The sequence below is a fragment of the Vipera ursinii genome (assembly GCF_947247035.1).
Source record: "Vipera ursinii genome assembly, chromosome: 1".
NCBI lineage: Eukaryota > Metazoa > Chordata > Lepidosauria > Squamata > Viperidae > Vipera > Vipera ursinii.
In genome coordinates, this window is record NC_139512.1 from 149744632 (window position 1) to 149766237 (window position 21606).

Genomic DNA, 21606 nt, shown 5'->3' on the forward strand with positions numbered 1-21606 from the left:
GCTACATTTTAATCAAATTAAATATTAAGATTATTCTAACGTTTAAATGCATGGTTGAAGAAAAGTCAGTCTCCTGACATACATGGCTTCCTCGCAGCAGCTGGCTGCCTTCTTAGCCACTTAAGATACTGAGGTTAGACATGATGATTTTACTTTTTCTCAATCATAAATGTCAAAAGAAACAAGCAATCCTTCTACTGTATTATACTTGTATTATAAAAAGGTTACTCAATTGTGGAATAAGCAATTCCCATCATTGTTGCTCACAGCTAAAGATTATTATTATTATTAGATTTTTATTCCATCTTACTTGCAAGCTGTAGTTTAAAATATCTGAAAAGGACCGGATAGTTTATCTTCACGTGACCAAACTAAATCATCATTACATACCTTGAGGAGTTTTGCAAACAACTCTGCTTGGTTCACTGTTGCAGTCTGCATTGGACCATGTCCCATTGGTTGAAAAGATAACACTGCACTGACCATTGGCCTTTTCAGTTTCATTGGCCCAGTTTGTATATTTAACCTCAGAGCCATCATGCCAGCTCAATGATTTGGCTGTAAATAAAAGCCCAAAACATTTCTTCTTTAATTTATAAACACAAATGTTTCTCGCTTCTTATGCAATATAAATACAATTTATTCTATGCCTGGCTATCAAGAGCTTGATGCGTACCAAATAGCCAAAGCTGTATTCTGGTTCAGTATATAAAAACTGTCTTAATAGCTAACCAATTAGCGATTTGCCATGCTCACAATCCAAAGTAGTAAGTTAAAAATTAGGTCAGGCAAGCAGGCAAGAATCATACCAATCTTGTAAAAACACACATTGGTTATTCCAAGAAGCATCAAAACATCAGCTTGTATAGGGCCAAATGCATATTCCTTGAGTTGCCAGTGTAATTGGTGGCATGAAATCTTATGGGGAAGATTTCCTGATCAGCAGCTGAGGCCAAACAGCAGATGTAACAAAAACATGCCTTGGACACCTCTTTCTGCAACCTCTGACGTGGCTGCAATGCAAGGACTGAGGAAAACCTACACTACCATTATGGTAAAGCAGGCTTGCCAGTGGTAGTCATTAGCACAGGCCCCCAACAATTTTGGGGGTGCACAGCCACAGAATAAAAGAGGCTGTCACTTCCCAGTAGATGCAAAATACTCTTTATGTATTAAAGTGGTGTATGCTCTTAAAAAGTTTCAAACTTTTCGACCTCATGCAAGTACAGTGCTTCTCTGCCATTTGTTAGAGCATGTCTATTTTTTTCAGGCTTCCCCACAAGTTTGAAACTAGATACAACTGCTTTAATGAACTGAACAATTAAAGCAGCGTGACTTTACTGCCTTATTTAAATGCAATAATTAGATTAAATTATTATTTAACCTGGTTCTTTTTTCACACTTGTTTGTAAACGTGTGTGTGTGTGTGTGTGTGTATTTTCATGAACTAGAGGGAGATGCTGTGCTTGTTCTTTCATAAGGTCCAATGCACTTCCTCCAAAAATTATTTCAAGTGTGCTCAGCTCTATTGTGTAGTTACTTAATATTAGTCTGCTGCTTGAGTGTAACTACTTTGGTATTTAATTTGAAAGTTGTCCTCCACAACATTTCATAGGGCTATTATGAAACAAACAAACAAAACAAGGAGATTACCTTAGAGAAACTCTGCAAGTGCAACAGAACGTTACTTAAGTTCAACATTAGAAAAAACCCCTCAAACTAGCTCCATCTTTCAAGAGGGAGGGAGAGAGGAAAGGAAAGAAAATGCTGTCAGGCTTTCAGGATTTTGTTACTACAGCCTAAATCAGTAGAGTTCCAGGATTACTTGTGGAGTCTGCTTCCTGACCTGGGCCTACTCTGAAGGGCTGACAGAAACATATTGTTCATCATTCATATTGTACCCATACGGATCATCTTGGTATCTCTACAGCAGTGATGGTCAATCTATGAAATGTGTCAAAGGTGACATGCTATGATATTTGGGATGACACACCAGCCTTCACCAACACCTGACAACAACTATTCTGAAAGCAAGGCCTGTTCTCACACAATTTTTGGAGGCCATGTGAGAATGGAATATGCTCTTATGTACCCCCCAGAAGTCACACAAGAACAGGACATCCTTTTGTGCTGTTTCGCTGTGGAAGAACATTTTCCAAAGTCATTTTGAAGGCTTTGTGCCACCTGGAGCAATCTCAGAAAGGCCACAGAGGCAGAAAGAGAACACCCCCTGAAAAAGGCATCTGACAGATCCTAGGAAGAACTAGGCCGTGGGAGCAATTGTGCCTTGAGGGCCTCTATATCAGGCCATGCTGCTGTTCGGGGTGGCCTGATTGGAAGTGGGGGAAGGGATAGAGAATTGATTGGCGTGTGTGACAGTCCAGCAGAGTCAAGTTAGGCATTTTCAAATTTATGACATGCTGATCCTAGGTTTGCCATCATTGCTCTAGAACAGGGGTGTTAAACTGCCAGCCCATGGTCCGGATGCGTCAGACAGAAGCCACGCCCACCCCATTGCTGGCAATACCAAAACAGTTACATGACATCGCGAGTTTGACATGTCTGCTCTAGAACCTCTCTCTGGTAGGGATTGAATATTGCAATGGATGCAGCTGAGAGATTTCCTCTTTTTTAAAAAAATAAATAAATCATGTCCTTATTTTAACGCTGAACTACAGCTTTCATCCATTTTCTGTGGTAAGTTGGAGTGAACTTTTGCTGTCCTTCTTCAACAAACACAGAGGATCACAGAAAGGGAATAGAAAAGCTCCATGCAGCTCTGAAACAAAAGCTGTCTGCATTAGCAAAGAGGCAGGAAGATCTTTGAGGAGTCACTGGTTGAGCTGGTTTTATCATGTACAACAGGTGTGCAATGTCTGATCCTCCAACTGCTGTTAGAACTGGAGTTCTCTTCATCCCCTCACCACCATCCATGTCTGTTATGGTGAGTGTGAGTTGAGAGTTCACGGAGGACCACATACTGCCCATCCTACTATGAAGCATCCTACTGGCTGAAACATATTTAGCAAACCGTCGAGAGTTTGGCAGGTCAGAAAACCTGGCCAAAGAAGCAGGCCAGAAGGAGAGCAGACTCTGGCTGGTGCCTCAGCTGAACATGTGGGCAATGGCTCAGCCTGGCTTCTTCATTGGCTTCCCTCCCTGAGACAAAAGCTGAGGACAACATTTCAAGGCTCGGCTCTACCGTATTTATCCTGTTGGGCTAAGCTTTGGATTCTGAATTCCAGGTCCACCCGAATTCCATTCCATCATGTCTTGTGCCTTTCCCCCTGTATAGGTTGTCTGTTTATCAGACTCCTGGTTTCAACCCATGCTGTGACTACACTACAGCTGCCTTCTTTAGGTACAGGTGAAAAGAACTCTTTGCTTCTAAAAATTCTGAGTTTCTGTATCATCGGACTGGGGCTGGCATCCAGTTTGTTATCCTGTTGTCTGACAGCCAGCGGTACTGGGGCAAAAAAGGTACCCTGAGGTCTAAGCGGGAGAGCAGGAAGGCACAAGAAAGGAGAACTGAATTTGGAACTATGGAAGGTAGGGAAGAGGAAGAGGACAATGGAGGGGAAAAAAATGGGGCAAAGATGTTCAGGCTGTGAAAAGATAGGGTTAAAATTAAGATACTGAGCTAACTGGCCAAATATTCACTTCTTTTAACTGCATTTCTTACTGCATGTGTTTATATTTAAATTACCGGAAGTGTTATCAAGAAATAAAAAGTATTACTGCTCTATTAATACTTTTTTTGCTATGCATAGCCCATTCCATGTACACACTGAAAACAAATTCAGCTTTATTGTAAGCCAGTATTTTTGTTTTCCACGAACACAAATATACCCTAGGCATTTTTACCTAAACCTTGTTCAAGTACTATATAGTTTTTGTCATTTCCAAATGTTATTTAATATAACATTCAGCTTTTCCTTACCAGTAAATTGCATTCCAAGCCATGCTTTTCCAGTAATAAAATAATATTCTTTCAAGTGTGTGCTCACAAACTTATTTTCCTCTACATCTTTGATAGTCAGAAGATCTGCAGAAGGATCTAAAGAGAAAACATTCATCTTAAATGAGGAAAATATAATTTATTCAAATGTCCAAAAGAAATTATTTAAGACATTATCTAAAATAATACTGAAAAATAACTCTTTAGCCAAGAAAAGAAGTGCATAATTTGGGCATACCAAGTTTCTTACAAAGTTTCCTAGCTGTGTCTGCAGTATATGTGGAATAATTATAAAATGCCATATCAAACGCGTAGCAATAATCTTTGTAGAATAGCCATGGTGATGCTCCATTAGGAGGGTCTGGACAGTTGGATGATGTTTCACTTTGCTTTAATTGCACTTCTGTGAAAACACAAATAGCATAATCAACTTTATTCAAACATTCAACTGACGTTTTAGCATTGTGGTAACAATTCAAAAGACAAATAAAGCAAGGTTCTAAATACGTTTGCTAGTAAGTAATAGCACAACCTCGTGGAAAAGTGTTCTAATTCTTAAAAAGCGGTAGCTATAGCAAGGAGTGAAAATGTCTGCATTAGTCCTGACTTTCCTCCCTTTTTACAAAGCAGATGGTACTGCCCAGAATTGGCTTTAACTCTTTAGCCTTTCACCCAAATGAATATACTGTTATATCTACCCTCCCAAGTGGGGGTGGGGGTGTAATCATATCAATAACCCAGAAAATCTTTTCTTAAATAGCCTAAGAGTACTTTTTCATAAGCGACTTGAAAACAGCAATTTAGGGAACAATCCAGTTGGCAGTTAAGGTTGTGCAACCACTTTGACTTAATAAATGTCTGTCCTGAGCCCTTGAAGTGGATTTACATAAAAGACTCTGCAGGAAAAGGGAACGGAGGTAACAGCTGAATCCAGCTTGAATCTCTTACGGCTTGAATTTTCTGCATGCCCACAAAAGGTCAACTTGTTAAAATCCTGGGAAGATTTGAAACGGTAAGCGTTTTAGCAACAGCACTACAAACATTTTCACGAAATCAAATAAAAACAGTCACGCATTTCATACTTTAGGAAGAACACGCTGGTTAGCAAAACTGACTCTAGATTAGGAAAACGTAGCTAATACAGTATGACAGAACTGCATGAAGTAAAACTGTGCTCCTATTGTGGTGGTGGCTTACTTGCCAAAATAGCAACAGCACTTAGACTTATATACCACTTCACAGTGCTTTACAGCCCTCTTTAAGCGGTTTACAGAGTCAGCACATTTTTTTTATTTTTTTTAATTCCATTTATATCCAGCCATTCTCCGAAGACTCAGGGCGGCTTACAAGCTTAGCAGTAGCCTTCATTCTATGTATATGCCTGCTTATTAGGGCTTTCACACACACACCCCAAGCGGCATTATTACAAAGTCAGCTTAATTGCCCCCAACAATCTGGGTCCTCATTTTACCAACCTCGGAAGGATGGAAGGCTGAGTCAACCTTGAGCCGGTCAGGATTGAAGTCCTGGCGATCAGCAGAATTAGCTTGCAATACTGCATTCTAACCACTGCGCCATCATGGCTCAGAATGGGCTAAACTACTAGGTAATCCTCCAAACAAATAGTACCAATAGTAATAGGCACCTTGAGTACAACCCAAAATAACTGGAGCACCACCTTAACACCATCATCACTGAAAACTTCACCATCAAGTCAAATGCAAAAGGCAGCTTTAATCAGAACAGCTTACATCCTGCGAGGATACCTTTAACACCATCCAACATCCACATCTGCCTATCCCAGGTCCTCGGGAAGGAATCAATAGGTGGATAAAAATGCCAAGTCTAGTCTGAACATCTGGCCGACTGTGCAATGAATCATAATCTTACGAAAAAAGTGTTACATGAAAGCCTCAGAGGTGGCTTTGCAACCCTCCGTACAGAGCACTGCAAGGCCACCTCTGAGGAAGAATAGCAGGAATGCCTACTTTTAAGAAGGAAGAAGAAGCAATTAGGCACTTGAGCAATAGATTTCCATCTTAAACTGGCAAATTCCAACAAAAACTATTAAAGCCAACTTTTCTTGTTTGCCTCCCCTTTTTAGATTCTGTGCTGTGTCCTGTTTAGCAGCCTGAAAACAAGAGCCGTCTTATTTTTATTATGCTCTTCGAGGCCTCTTTACAAGCTGAAAACTATTATCTTTTTTTAAAAAGGGTTTTATTGGTTTTTAAAGAGGGACGCGGTGGCTCAGTGGGTTAGGATGCTGAGCTTGTCGACCAGATGGTCGGCAGTTTGGCGGGTCGAATCCCGAGTGCCGCGTAACAGAGTGAGCGCCTGTTACTCGTCCCAGCTTCTGCCAACCTAGCAGTTCGAAAGCACGTAAAAATACAAGTAGAAAAATAGGGACCACTACGGTGGGAAGGTAACAGCGTTCTGTGCGCCTTTAGCATCTAGTCATGCCGGCCACATGACCACGGAGACATCCTTGGACAAGCGCTGGCTCTTCGGCTTTGAAACGGAGATGAGCACCGGCCCCTAGAGTTGGAAACGACCAGCACGCATGTGCGGGGGAACCTTTACCTTTACCTTATTGGTTTTTATAAGGATGGGAAGGAAAAAGGAGGGGTGGGTCTTGTCCTGTTATCTGGTTAAGATCTGCTGGCCTCCAAGGAAATATATTCAGCGTGGGATAGGAGAAAACACCCATTCTTTTATTTTATAGCTTCTTAGGTGGAAAAGAATCAAACAACCCAGGAATATATATACTTACTATTTGAAGAAGAGTAGCAGATAGCACCATCGCCTCGAAAGGAGCATTTCCTGTGATTCCAAATTCCTTTAGTGTCCACAGCAAAACAGTTTCCAAAAGAATGAGAATGCTGATATTCCCAAGGCTGGTAGTCAAACCGGCTTCCATCAGACCACTCAAAGTCGGAATCATTTCCCTGGGAAAGATGCAACTTCTGTTGATCAATACTGATGGTACACCTGATTTTAGTGAACACTAGAGCAAATGGTTAGGACTTGAACTGATGACAAATTCAGGCTCTTTTTTTAACATTCTTTTCTAATATTCACCGTAACCCATGAACTCAGCTGTGCTTGGCTGTATTTTGAGAGCTGAGCCCTCAGGGAATTAGTTTACTTGGCAACACTAGTGCAATTAGCAACCGTTTTAATGAGTAGCTGTGGAGATTCAAGGTCCCAACTTAACCCCACATGGGCTGAAAAGCCAACTCATTGCTCTTCTTCCAAGGCAAACGACAATTAGTAGATGCTTAGCTGAGTTATGACTTGTGGAGGAGGGCAAAGAGTTAACTTTTCATTATCTTACTGATTAAGGCCTGGATTAAATTTTTTTCCCCCTCCAACTTTTTAATCTCTATGCAAAATGGCATAGTAGCATGAGCAGAGGCATACAAACCTTAGCTTCCACAGCAGAGATGTTGTGGTCCTAAACACACACAGAGTAGCAAGAGGCATTCATTTTAATAATAAAAGATTACAATAAGTTTAGGATGGCAGGTCAATGAATTCTAAGAGCGTTCAAGCAGAATGCCATGTTTTTATTGGTAGAAAAAGTCCATAATGAGCCCATGTAATGTTAATGGAAGGTAGGTGTCTATTCCCTATTTTCTATCAATTGCAAATTAATCTGTTTTTAAGAATTTAAGTTTAATAACACTTTAACTGATTTTAACGCTACGACCGTTCTTTGAGGATGGATTACTATTGTGACTTGCCAAAAGACCTGCAAAATGAGGAGCATACAAATACTGTAACATAAGTAAGTAAAAAAAAGAAAAAAGAAATATTTTAAAATAGTGCAAGCCATAGGGATTATACTCATTTCCAAATGTGGATCAGTGAATAAGGTCTCTTCTGGAGAACTTATCAACCAGGCAATCCTATATGGAAGAATTTCTTAGCATAGTCTCCATCTGTCAGTCAGATTCATATTTCAGATGCAGAACTAAGCAGTTATATATTATTCCCCTCTGACCAAATATACAAAGCCCATGCCATGATTTTTAATTCTTATTTGAAAAGCAGTAACAAGTTCTCTTCTGCTCATTTCCATCCTCCTGAGTAAAGTACTCCCATCTCACATGGAAGTGTGTGTGTGTGTGTGTTTCAAGGCTGTGTTGGCAGTGACCAGGGTTAACTCATCCTTTCCCAGCTATGACTGCCCTCCTCTCCATCAGATATGGTTCACCATAAGAGTGTGGCAATTAAACTTCTAAAAGCTCCCCAATGATCTGAACAGAAGGGGGCAAGTTTGATAACTTTAATTAACCTATGGAAAACATAACTCTAGACTCTGGAACACAGTGTCAACTCTACAACGAACCTGGCTGCAGCCATTTTTTTTGTTCTAGGTTGCCACAAGTAGGGGAAGGGGGGAGATAGTATTTCTGGTAGTCTAAACATGAGCAACTCTTGTAGGAACCAAGGTCATTCCCATGCCGGAGGGAAGGAGAGGGATCGTTAAATCCCGCCAAGGTGTTCTATTGGGTAGCATGAATAGAGGGGTGAGATTTGTTACATTTTATTACTTTGATTCTTGGAGGGAAAGTTTAGATCTGTTTTCACTTTTGAACATGCTGGTATTATTTATCCAATAAACATGCTCTTTGAGGAACTTTCCTGCCTCGGAGTGCTGATTTATTTGGTCTTATCGATCAGAACCTCGACTCGCAGATTGGAACTTGATCTGCATGAAGATGGAACATTAGTTCTGACAAAAACTAAGTTTATGAAAGATGCTTAGGCAGGAACACTGAAAAGGATTGGGTATAATTGGATATCATTTGAGGCTTGGAATCCCCGAATCAAAATTATTTGGTGGTTTGATTCTATGATAAGAATGAAGCATAAAAGATGGGAGTACACAAGTGGAAGAATGTTGAATACTGTACTTATTTCTATATGGTAAATAGATCTAAGAATCAGCCATGTGTGAAAAATAGGCTAAGAATCTCTGACTCAACTTACACCATGATTAGATAAACCAATCCACAATGGAAATCCATCGCGCCTTACAATGTCTTCTAGAAACACTTGTTCGGAAATACTGTGAATGCTGGCTAAATCGCTTCCTTTCTGTTTGCATTCTTTCCATGCGTCATACCAATTGAGCTTTTTTTGAAGAAGCCAGTAGACGTTATTTTTGTAGGGCAGCTTTTTAGGAAGCGGAGGTTGGATGACTTTGGTCTCTAAAGACAATGAATAAATTAGATGTTGCGTTCCTGTTCCTGCTTAAAGAAAGGTCAGTGGAATTTGTAATTCAGTCCAAGACGTATTTCTTACCCATGTCTAGCTTGCAGACCAGGATGCTATGAAAACTGAATTTCAAATATAACCCGTTGTTATGTGAATGATCATAAATATCCCAAAAGCCATCCATGCTAATGCCAGCAAGAAAGAAGTTATTCTCAATGTTAGGTCGTCCCATTCTCCAGTTGTTATATGACACGTATGTGTCATCATACCATTTCAGAAGATTATCTGCGGAGGAAAATATATGATTTGGAGGGGAAATAAGCAATATCAACTGGATTTGAAAATTTGAACGGGCTGGAAAAACCCCACCTTGGCAATATTAACACAATTTGAAAGGGCAAAGGTCAATAAAAATCAGGAGCCCTGCCCTTTTACAACCACAATTGAGCCCAAAATTTATGTTGCTAAGTTAAAATATTTGTTAAGTGAGTTTTGCCCCATTTTATGACCTTTTGTGTCAGAGTTGCTAAATGAATAATTACAGCTGTTAATTTAGTAACACTGTTGTTAAGGGAATTGGCTTCCCCATCGACTTTGCTTGTCAGGTCACAATAGCTGATCACACGACCCCAGGACACTGCAACCCTCATAAATATGAATCAGTTCCGGAGCATTTGAATTTTAAAAATGTGACCAAGTAGATGCTGTAATGGTCGTAAATGTGAAAAACGGTCATAAGTCACTTTTTCCAGTGCCGTTGTAACTTTGAGTGGTCACTAAATGAACTGCTGTAAGTCAAGGGCTACCTGTATTAAGTGCATATTTACTGAAAAATTTTGCAACAGAACAGTTGTTGAACTATTCTCAAATTGGACTTATAATACTCACAGGAATGTTAATTATTGTTAGAAATGCAACTTAATTACTATTTATCCACTTATCGCTCTTTTAGGCCACTGCTGTAGTATGTAATGATTAAGAGTCGTCAATAAGAGTAAAATATTTAAAAATAGGTTGACTTTGGAGTTCCATTCACACCCAGTTGACAATTCTAACTAAAACAAAATTAACATTTTCTGATTACAATATAATAAAAGAAACACTGAACTCTTTTGGCACATTAATTTTCTGCAAATAATATAAAATTATTGTAGTCCCTCTGTAAATTCAGAGCCAATAAATAACTTCCAACATACCCTCAGTGTCATAAAACAAACCCAACCATATCCAGTAAGCCAGACCACTGTAAGGCTGAAGCTGCTCCAGAATAAAATAATTTTCATCTTCATCCCTGATATTCAAAAGAGATGCATCTGAATCTGTTGAAGCAATATTAAAAAAATAAATCATGGAATACATTTGGAGAACTTTATAACAATATCTTTTAGAAGATTTAAGCAAAGGAGTATCTGAGTATCGCTGTCCATTAAAGAGATCTTAAAGTCACTTTATTGTATAATGGGAGTAGCAAATTCCATGTTAGACAAAGTTAAGAAACAATAACCAGGATCACAACATCCTAAATATTTGTAACATGTAGCTAAAGATAGATATGTACAGCTGAAAAAGATATAAACACCTGAAGTGTTTTACAAGGAACATGACTAGGGACTTTCCTCCTAAGAAAAATAATATAGTTCCAAGCAATTAATAAAGCGGATTATATTTCCAAAACAAGAGAAGGAATACATTCTGTTCCCAAACTCCACAATTTAATAAAATTCAGTAGGAAAAGAAGCAAATTCTGAAGGTAATTAATATGTGGAATTCCATGCCAGAAGGTGGAACAATTGTTTACAGAACTTTAAAAGGCCATTATGGGAAATTCACAGAAAATAGTTGTCCACTTCTCCAAAGCACCTGAAGGCAGGACAAGAAGCAATGGATGGAAAAGAGAGAAGCAACCTAGAACTAAGGAGAAATATCCTGACAGTCAGAACAATTAATCAGTGGAACAACCTGCCTCCACAAGCTGTGAATGCTCCAACACTGGAGGTATTTCAGAAGAGACTGTCTGAATTGGTATAGGGTTTCCTGCCTGAGCAGGGGGTTGGACTAGATGACCTCCAAGGTTCCTTCCAACTACTTCCTCCTCCTCCTCCTCCTTCTTCTTCTTATTAAACTTTTATTCATAAAACATGAAACTCAGTCAACTCAACACTCAAATTGACTGGCACTAATGGTTGACATGGGTTGCTGCCAGCATCCTAGGTATCAACCAGGTATCTCCTTAAAATGTAAGATGTTCCGAGTAGCGCAGTTTTTTGTAGCTTTGCTGGAGTTATTGCAGGAAGCTGCAATTTCTTGATGTGTTTTGCAAAGTTTTTGGTCATAGTTCCCAGTGCCCCGATGACAATGGGTATCACTGTTACATGTTTCATCCATAATTGTGCAGTTTTGATGGCCAGGTTGCGGTATTTCATAATTTTTTCGAGTTCTTTTTCTTCGACTCTGGCATCTCCTGGTACAGCGATATCAATCAACTGTATGCTTCGGTTCTCTACAACTGTGATATCTGGCGTGTTGTGTTCCAAATGGCGATCTGTCTGTATTCGGAAGTCCCACAAGATCTTCACCCTCTCATTCTTGACAACTTTTTTCACCCTATGTTCCCACGAGTTTTCGGACACAGGCAAGTCATATTTTTACACAATGCCCAGTGGATTAGTTTAGCAACTCGGTCATGTCTAGCTTTGTAATCAGTTTGCGTGATTTTGTTGCACTCACATATTAAATGTGAAATAGTTTCAACTTTGCTGTTGCAAAGTCAGCAATTTGGATTGTCAGTAGATTTTTGTATCTTCACTTTCATGGCATTAGTTTGTAGTGCTTGTTCTTGAGCAGCCAGTATTAAGCCTTCTGTTTCTTTCTTGTTCAAAAGTTTACGTGTTTTCCGGTCTAGGTGTTCCAATTCAGCCAATGTCCAGTTGATAATTCCAGCTGGATAGCGTATCTCTGGGACTGCCCATGCATTAATGCCTTTAATTATATTTCCACCATTCAGCTTTGATTTTAGTATTTTGCGGACTCTTCTGATGTATTATTATTATTATTATTATTATTATTATTATTATTATTATTATTATTATTATTATTCATCGCAGTCAGCTAGATGTTTAGACTGGATCTCGCATTTTTATTATTATTACTATTACTACTACTTTTTCATTATTGGTGGATATAGCCTCCAGTTGAAAGTAATGAATGAACAGCAGAGGTGCTGTTGATCTGTGCATAACTGGGCTGTAGGAATTGTCCTGCTAGTCTTAGAAACAGGATGTTGAACTAAATGATTATTCTTACAGTTCAGCAGTTTGGGCTTCATTTTTATTATATAAATATTACATTTCATTAAATATTGCAAGTTGGAAACTTTTTTTAGGAAGCTTCTTTTGCTAGTGAGAGGAGAAGTGAGTGGCTAAGAGGTCACTTCTTTTAATCATAACTAGCAAGAAAAAGTCTTGATTGAGGTTAACATTGACTAGATATATAAGTTGATCAACAATTAGTTTTATTATGTCAAATGAGTCACAGGGTATTCTAATACTATACAAATGTACATTCTCTAAACTGTTACAGTAAAACAAATAACATGGGTAGCTTTCTCCATGTACTGCACAGTTGAAAATTGAGAGTTTTGCATGTAGCAAGTTACAAATATAGTAAGAGGCAAAATTAAGGTGCCTCAGGTCCAAAAATGTTCTTCAAAAAGTCTTTGAACACACACAAAAAAATCAGAACAGACTTTAAAGACGAACAGCTTACTCATTATCCTGCATAAATGGTTGGCTTCAACTGCTCTCAATCCTCTCCATGTATTTTTTGGTATTACGAATGCGTAACAACTGTTTCGATATGCTATCCATGGCGTATTCTTAACCTTGTGTGGACATTTAATTGATCCTTGATATGCTTCTTGGTTTTCAGTATCATCTGAAAAATAAACCCTTTTTAAAGGCAAGGCTTAATATCTGAAATACATGCAGTATTTAATACTATAATGCAACTTTCATCAGCTAAGAATTACTGGACGCATTGACTGCACCAGGGTCATTAATGACATTATTTTGTGCCATGGGGGAAAAAATGACTACCAAGAATGAGAATGCAAAACAAGAAGGATCAGAATGTTAAAATGCGTCTTATAAAAAAATCAAGGTTATCAGTATTATTGATCTGGCTCCACTAAATGGAATGGCAATGATATCAAAAACCCAAGGGCATTTTGAGTTGAGACTCGAAGAATTACTAAAGATGATGGTTTGAAAGGGATGAGAATCACTTGTTTCCTTTTCTTTAGATGCACACACATGCTCACAAACGCACACATTCTGTCTAATCTCAGGCCACGCCACAAGACTGCCGTTGTGGCGAAAGTAGGAGAAGAAAGGAGTGTTATGTATATTTGCCACTGTTACTTCTAAAGAAATAAAGGTGGGCTTAAGGAAAGCTAATCTGATAAAATAAATCATCTTAACTAAATGTATTCTCAATTCTTTTCTGTATCTATGGCTTTGCATTCCTTATGCAAGGATTTCTGGTGGAAGGAAGTCCACAATCAAGAGGGGTGACACTATTGTGATAAAATCCCAGCCCCTTTATATGTGCATGTATAAAAGGGTGAGCTTTGACTGGGCTGCCTCAGCTGTCATCTTGACTTTTATGACATATGCCCACCCCACCAAATGCCACTGTTTTAGTATTTCTCTGGCTAGCTAGATTTGTATTTATTTGTTTTCTGCTGTATACTCACATACCAAAAATTGACAACAGAAAGAAAAAGAAGCAATTTAACAAGGGCAAGAATTGTAAGAAACAAGCGGCTTTCATAAAGCAGCATATCTGTCAACGCTTTTCCTATGCATAAATCAGACCAAACCCTTTCTAATAGCAACAGCGAAGGTGCAAAATGTTACAATTTTGCCAGATTTTGCTACACTGATTCCCTTTGTATAAAAAGCATTAAGCCCAGACATCCGCTAATAAGGGGAAAGGTTAGTATTTTCATGTAAATGTACTAGAATTTAATAGCTGACCAGGTTAGACTTTTGTACATATTGATAATGCCATGGATCATTTCTGTTCTTTTTAAGCATCTCTAAAGAGTTAACTGACGTTGAGTGAAAAAGGGTGCCAGCACAGTGGCTCCCTACTCAGAATTTAGTTTTAGGAGCTCTGGAAGAAATCAAGTTGTCCATTAATTAGCCTCTTCTCCCCACAGGCATTTTGCTATTTCTCAGGTAGGCAATGAGGTTAAGTATATCCACAATTGAGGCCAGAGGCCAAAGTAAAATTTAAAAAATCAGTACAGAACCAGGAAGGGCTAAGCATAAGTCTGATTCATTGGTCATTATATGAAACAGCTACAAATGTGAGTGACCAAGGTCTCCAATAAGATTAGCTTATCATCTCCACAGCTGTCCTTTGGAGCTGGGTGCGAGATAAGAGTTGTTTCCCCCTTCAACAGCTGTATCAGCCTTCCCCAACCATCACATCGGTTTCCACCGTCACAGGAGTTCTTTAGACTCCCTTTTAAGGCCTTCTCAGAAGGTTACAATCAGATTGGCCTTGGCTGGAACACACAGCAGATAAAACTATAATCTGTTGTACTAGTTTCCCCTTCTCTCCCAAAAATAAATTCTTCCTCTGAGTGTGAATATATTTACAATATGGAGCCTTAACCTGATAGCAAGCTGAGCTAGTCTCAACGCCCTTTATCTTGGGAACAGAGAGGCTCGGGCAGAGATGACCTGGCGGGATGAGACTACGCTGTTTGAAAACATTGAAAAAACCGATTCACCTTTGCAACCATATCTAACGTTCATTCACACAGGCACACATTCACAGCATTCAAGACATTACAACTTCTGATTTATGAGGAAACTGATGATAAAAAAAAATGGGCAGAGAAGTGGAGTTTTATTTCAGAGAGGGGAAGAAAGAGAAGGTAAATCCCTTAAAACCTATTCCATATTCAAAAGCCAAAAATTGGGTGGTTCGCAGTCGGTAAGAATTATGAAAGCACTGGTGGGTAGCTGTGGAATTTTAAGTACAGGTAGTCCTCGACTTTCGACCATTCATTTAGTGACCATTCAAAGTTTACAACAGTACTGAAAAAAGTGACTTATGACCATTTTTCACACTTATGACCATTGCAGCATCTCCATGGTTACATGATCAAAATTCGGAAGCTTGGCAACTGGTCCATATTTATGACGGTCGCAATCTCCCGGGGTCACGTGATCCCCTTTGGCGACCTTCTGACAAGCAAAGTCAATGGGGAAGCCAGATTCACTTAACAACCGGGTTACTAACTTAACTCCTGCAGTTATTCACTTAACAAGTGTGGCAAAAAAGATTGTAAAATGGAGTAAAACTTACTTAACAAATGTTTTGCTTAGACATTTTGGGCTCCGTTGTGGTTTTAAGTCGAGGACTACCTATACATATGTAATATACAGTTTATTTTCTATGTATTTGTATAGGTAAAGGTAAAGGTTCCCCCGCACATGCGTGCTAGTCGTTTCCAACTCTAGGGGCCGGTGCTCATCTCCGTTTCAAAGCCGAAGAGCCAGCGCTTGTCCGAGGACGTCTCCGTGGTCATGTGGCCGGCATGACTAGACGCCAAAGGCGCACAGAACGCTGTTACCTTCCCACCGTAGTGGTCCCTATTTTTCTACTTGCATTTTTACGTGCTTTCGAACTGCTAGGTTGGCAGAAGCTGGGACAAGTAACAGGCGCTCACTCTGCTACGCGGCACTCGGGATTCGACCCGCCAAACTGCCGATCTTCTGATCGACAAGCTCAGCGTCCTAACCCACTGAGCCACTGCGTCCCTTTTATGTATTTGTATAGCTATATGTATATTTTCATTTCTAATTTAAAGGCCTAAAATATCTTCAAAACCATTTCCAATGCAAAACTGTAGACTCACGACATATAGTAATAAAAGAAGCCCTACTTCCGGGTAAGTAGCAAATTGCTCCTGGTTTTTCTGCATAACATTCAGACGTTTTCCAAAATCCATCCGTGTCCAAATACACACAGTCATCAACTAAATCTTCGTCTTCTTGAGACCAACGACTGAAACTAATGTGTTTTTTATCTGACCAATGATAATGTCTTCCATCCTAGTAACATCAGAAAGTAGAAAGATTAGCTACATAAAACAAACTATTAACCTGTTCCAGAAGCTGTGATAAGAAATAATGAACTTAAAATTCAAGCGAGTAGTTTTCAGATGAACACCAAGAAAAATATAACAAAAATATGGAAGTCGAGTTTGCCAAATTAGCCATGCCAAATGTTTGACAGCTTAGAAGAACAAGAACTCAGGGGTCAGTGGACTCTGTGAACTTGGTAAGAGATTAATTGTTTTTGGAAGTTTTTATATTTAAGCTGGAATATGATATTTCCTGCATTGTTCAGCCCATTTTCTCACATAGACCTTTCCTGGATAATATGAAAGCTGGGTATTATTTTCCTTATCCCTACGATCTCTGCCTTAAAACGGGGGAAAAATATTTCCAGGATTTAATTGAAGCCCCCAAAGTTATGCAGCATAAACTTTGTCATTTTTAATATAAATGTCTAAGAAGTTAAGCATCCCTTTTATTTTCTAGACATTCTATCCAAAAAGGAAGCACATTCAGTACTTTGGTGCTTCTCCATTTTAGTCTCCGAGCAATTTACTGAACAGAATCTCAAAACAATTAAAATCAGACATTGTTGCTTTTGAAACTTAAATCTCAAATTTGATTTAAATCTTACCACAATCAAAATCTTGGAGCAAAACCAGATCTTGGGTGATTTGCACACCCTTATTATATACATCAATTTGGAGCTAGTGGTATTTATTTACTATTTATTTCAATTTACACATTGGCCAACTCCAAACCAATTCTGGGTAGATCACAATGAAATATGCAATAAAAATGCAATACAAGGCAAAACAATATTGAAATCCTGTCGCTTAATACAAAAATAGAGTGAAAAGCACATCTGACCAGGGTTTCATCCCTCTTAATCCAAGCCTGGAAGAACCACCAGGATTTCAAGGGCTTACAGAATGTCAACAGGGTGGAGTCACACAGATTTTTGTGGTATCTTATTCCAGAGGGTAGGTACTGCAATAGAGAAGGTGTACCCAGGAAGTACCGTTTTGGGTAAAATTGCTCTTAAGCAATGTGGATGCATGACGCTGGATTTGAAAGTGTTTTTTTTTAAAAAAAGCACTGTGCCCACAATTTAAAGGAACAAAAAGAATTTACAGCGACCATTAAGACATTCTAAAAAGGTATTTATGAGACATGTATCTGTAATTTGTTTCAGCACTCTCAGCAGCCCTAGGGCTCATATTTTGCTGGCATTATTTAAAATATATTTGTTCATTTTATCCTAATATTTTTTTATTTCAAGAGTATGTTTGAAAGGGAAAGCAGAACCTTACATCGATGCTAGAGAGCCCAATCCAGAGCGGGTAGTTATGGAGAACCACTTGAGAACCAAGAAAAGCCTGTTGATATTGTTCTGTAATGCTAACCAGCCTCATATCGCTCTTCAGGCATTCTTCCTCGGCATCAAACCAAGTCAGGTTCCTCAGAATTATGGTGTAGGTGACATTTAGGTATTTCATGGTACGTTCAGGCACTTGGGTTGTCTGGTTTTTAAAAGCATCTGCAGAAGAATAAGCAGTTGAACAGAGGGAATGAAGTAATATACAATAAAGAATTTTGTTTTCAAGAGCAGCATTTTCTCTTCAGGGAATATTAGAGCAGGGGTCCCCAACCCCCAGTTCGTGGATTGGCACCGGGTGGCGGCATATCAGCAACCGGGCTACGCAAACAAGTGAAGCCCCATCCAATGGATGCAGGCAGCACACAAAACCACGCCCCCTCTGGTCCGTGGAAAAATCTTTCTCCACAGAGAAAGGTTGGGGGCCTCTGTATTAGAGCACACTGTATTTTGGGCAACTTAGTAAGATTAGTGTCTATGGAGATTTTCAGTCATCCAGGTCATGGTTGTCCCAAAAAGCAACTAGTCTTTTGTTTTTCCTTGAAGACGTTTTGCTTCTCATCCAAGAAGCTTCTTCAGTTCTGACTTGAAGACTGATTGAACCTTAGTAAGATAAGGAATGTAATGCTGAATCTCAATGAATCACTTAAATTAATCCAACTGATATCCAACGCCAATGACCCAGATTAATTAGTCAGATTTTCCTAGAAATAAATTTAAATACATATAAAGGACATCTAATGACAAGCGTCATCCTAAAAAGCATTCGTTTTGGGCATAAGAGGAAGAATATTTCTCCTTCCTTCAAGAAGGTGACATCCAAGATTGTACCAGGAAGCTTTCAAAAGTAAAACATTGCTTAGAAAGCCAGTAGTACAGTGCTACATAATAGCTTACCACAGACAGTGAGCTATTTTTAAACTTTTTTTTAGATCTTTACCATCTAGTTCGCTAATGCGGATCCAACAAGGCCAGGAGATTTACAAGTTGATCTTGTAATAGTAAATATTTTTTGTGCTGACTGAGATATCTGGTCGTCTAAAATGCCACTTAAAGTGAAAAGCAGATATTTCAAACCTGTATTTCTCCACTTCACGTACCTGGATGCTTCTGACATATGGCCAAAGGCAAAGTATCAGCACAAGAAGTAAAATTCCAAGTTCCTACAAAAGATCCGGGATTATTTAGTAAAAAACCACACAGATTATTCTTTTCCTCATTATATACCTAGGGAGGAAAGAAAACATGACATCATATTACCAGTACTGGCATGTCCCATAAACAAATATGATTGAAATCCTTGATACAATCAAATTAAACAGGGATGTTTGGATGGATTGCTAAATTATACATCTAGCTTTCCCAAGAGTAAAATGGGCTTGTCAGCATACTCATACCTTCTGCATTCTAACATAGCTACCGGAATGAGATCAGGGTCTTGTGTTTTTTTAATTTTAAAGTTATTGTGGTATAATGTTCAAATTAGTAGTGGTGCAGAAAATATGCTAAAATCAAAATGGACAGCATATTTTAATGGACAGAGTGTTCTATGTTCTAAGATTCCATTTCCCATGCCATCATTACCGGACACTTTTAATTAATGAAGCAGTGTAATGAACTGCCTGCCTGCTATAGGCAACAATCGGGAAGGAAAAGCTTTGATGGAATGAGAATTGGCACCATTTACCAACTGAAGACCTGAAGGGATATCAGACACTGAGTGCATAACTGCATCCCAAGCAGGAACAGCAGCCAGAGGCCTGGCTCCGACTTTTCTTTACCAAGCAAAAACACACAGCCCCAGCTCCTTCAACTGGCTCCTTCCCAGGGAGAAGACAGGTATCCATAATGTGTTCTTACAAGCCAAGGTAAAGTGAGTGTAATGTATTGGGCTTTGTCTTGTTAAGGGAACATCACGTGGATTAATTGCTGGGAGGTTGCTTGAGCAGGGAAGCTGGCTAACGGCTCCCAGCTCCTCAAACAACCCGTCTCCAGCGTCACCATTGGCTGCCTCTAGGGTGGCAATAGGTTGCTTTAAACCAGGGGTGTCAAACTCAATTTCATTGAGGGCCGCATCAGCATTGCAGTTGCCCTCAAGGGGCCGGGTGGGTATGGCCAGGGTGGGCGTGGCCTACTGGGTGGGCATGGCTAGAGTGTGTATGGCCTACTGGCTGGGCGTGGCCAGCTCTACATCGTTTGCATCAAGGGTGCCTATGGGGGCCTGGGCAGGAGTGGGACAGATCTGAGGGTCTCTGGCAGAAGGAAGGTCTCTGGGCCAGGGCCAAGGCAGTGGGGGCCGTTCCCTCACTGTTTCCAGGATGGCTTCGCGGGCCGCATGAAACCACTTCGCGGGCCGGATCCGGCCCCCGGGCCTTGTGTTTGACATGTCTGCTTTAAACCTATTAGCCGCCACCTAGAGGCCAGGGTATAAATTGCTGCATTCGCAGCCCTGTTTCTCAGTTCAGTTCCTGCAAGCAATAAACAATGATCTTTGCTGAATTCACTTGCCTCATCTCGTCATTGAAGCAACAAACCCAGTATCTAACAGTGAGTACACAAAAAGTTCCCCTTTGGGCTATGCAGTGTTGCCCAACAATATATCATGTTCCTGTACGAGGTTGTTTACAGTAGGTGATATGATTGCATTCAGGTGTTCACATTGGACATTAACTTGGTAGAACAGCTGATTTCAAGATCACCCTCCTATTGCTGGATGTTTACAACCCAGCCATTGGAAGCTAGATGAGGACTAGCTCCTTTTGTTATCCTTGAGATCCTCTGGCTGGCAAGCCCCTTTGTCTATGAATTTCATTTGTTCAAGATTCTTTAAATAAAGGAATTATCATTGGCCCCAATCCTTCCCTTTCCCAATTTTGATCTAGGGTAGATGGAACACTGCACTAGCATGGACTACTCCTCCATCCACTTTTGCAGCCTGAAATAAAATGAGAACACAAAGAGACCTATTCTGAATTCTCCCACAATGTTACCACTCAAAATGTTCTGAGCTTAATTCTGACTTCAGAATACATTTTTGTTTGCTTCTTACACAGCTCTAGGGTCTGAATCCAAAAGTTCAGTTTTAACTATAATTTTACAGAAAGAAACCATTTCATATCATGATTTATGAAACTACCTTGTCTCAAAAAACACCCTGACCAAATGATTTTGTTTCGATTCCATCTAAATCAGGAAACCGGAAGATGGAAGTCATAGAACAGAAATGACTGTTAGTTTTTTTTTAAGTGACACTATCTTCCCCTTTCATTATAATGAAATTAAGTAAAAACTGATAATTATAGGTCCACATGATAACCAATGATTATAGGAAAGGTCCACATTACTCTCTTGGTCAAAATATGGAAGGCTGTGCCATCACCTTCTTTTTTTTATTTTTATTTTTCACTTTCTTAGTTTCAGTCTAATCTTCTTCCATCCTACTCAGCAAGGCTGCTGACCCTGCTTAGCTTTTCCAAGATCAGCCCCAGTTGACTAGGTCAGCGATCCCCAAACTTTCCAGCTTGGCAGACCAACCGGGGGGAGGGAGGGGATGGTTCTGTGCAAGTGCTGGGTGCATGTGCGTGCCCGTTTGCGCAAATAAGAGTTCTGCGTATGCACACTTGTGTCTGCTGCTTGCACAAGTGGAGTTTTGCATCCATGTGACTCCCCCACCATTTGTGCGGCCCAGTTCCAAACAAGACACAGCCTGGTAGTGGGTTGTGGCCCGGGGGTTAGGGACCCCTGGACTAGTTGGTTGTACGTACTGTGACTATAATTAAGCTTTTTACTAAAATCATACTCCTTAGGCTGCTGTCACAATTACATCACAAACAATATTTAACATAATATAAATGATCCAATCTTATACCTAAATTTCTGAAAAAGCTATCCAACCACAAACAAAATATTCA

General features: G+C 39.6%; 1 protein-coding gene across 1 annotated transcript in view; it reads right to left on the bottom strand.

Moving 5' to 3' along the window:
• The window catches only part of LY75 (lymphocyte antigen 75), a 76998-nt gene that overhangs the window by 4095 nt on the left and 51297 nt on the right, over window positions 1-21606 (bottom strand). Inside the window, exons 24-34 of the mRNA XM_083370758.1 lie at window positions 18796-18922; window positions 17631-17857; window positions 16143-16311; window positions 12947-13114; window positions 10378-10500; window positions 9269-9466; window positions 8954-9174; window positions 6729-6903; window positions 4197-4361; window positions 3941-4057; window positions 391-558 (exon numbers count right to left, since the gene is read on the bottom strand). Of these exons, the coding sequence (XP_083226884.1) occupies window positions 391-558; window positions 3941-4057; window positions 4197-4361; window positions 6729-6903; window positions 8954-9174; window positions 9269-9466; window positions 10378-10500; window positions 12947-13114; window positions 16143-16311; window positions 17631-17857; window positions 18796-18922 (1858 nt within the window). The remainder of the gene's footprint in view (window positions 1-390; window positions 559-3940; window positions 4058-4196; window positions 4362-6728; window positions 6904-8953; window positions 9175-9268; window positions 9467-10377; window positions 10501-12946; window positions 13115-16142; window positions 16312-17630; window positions 17858-18795; window positions 18923-21606) is intronic.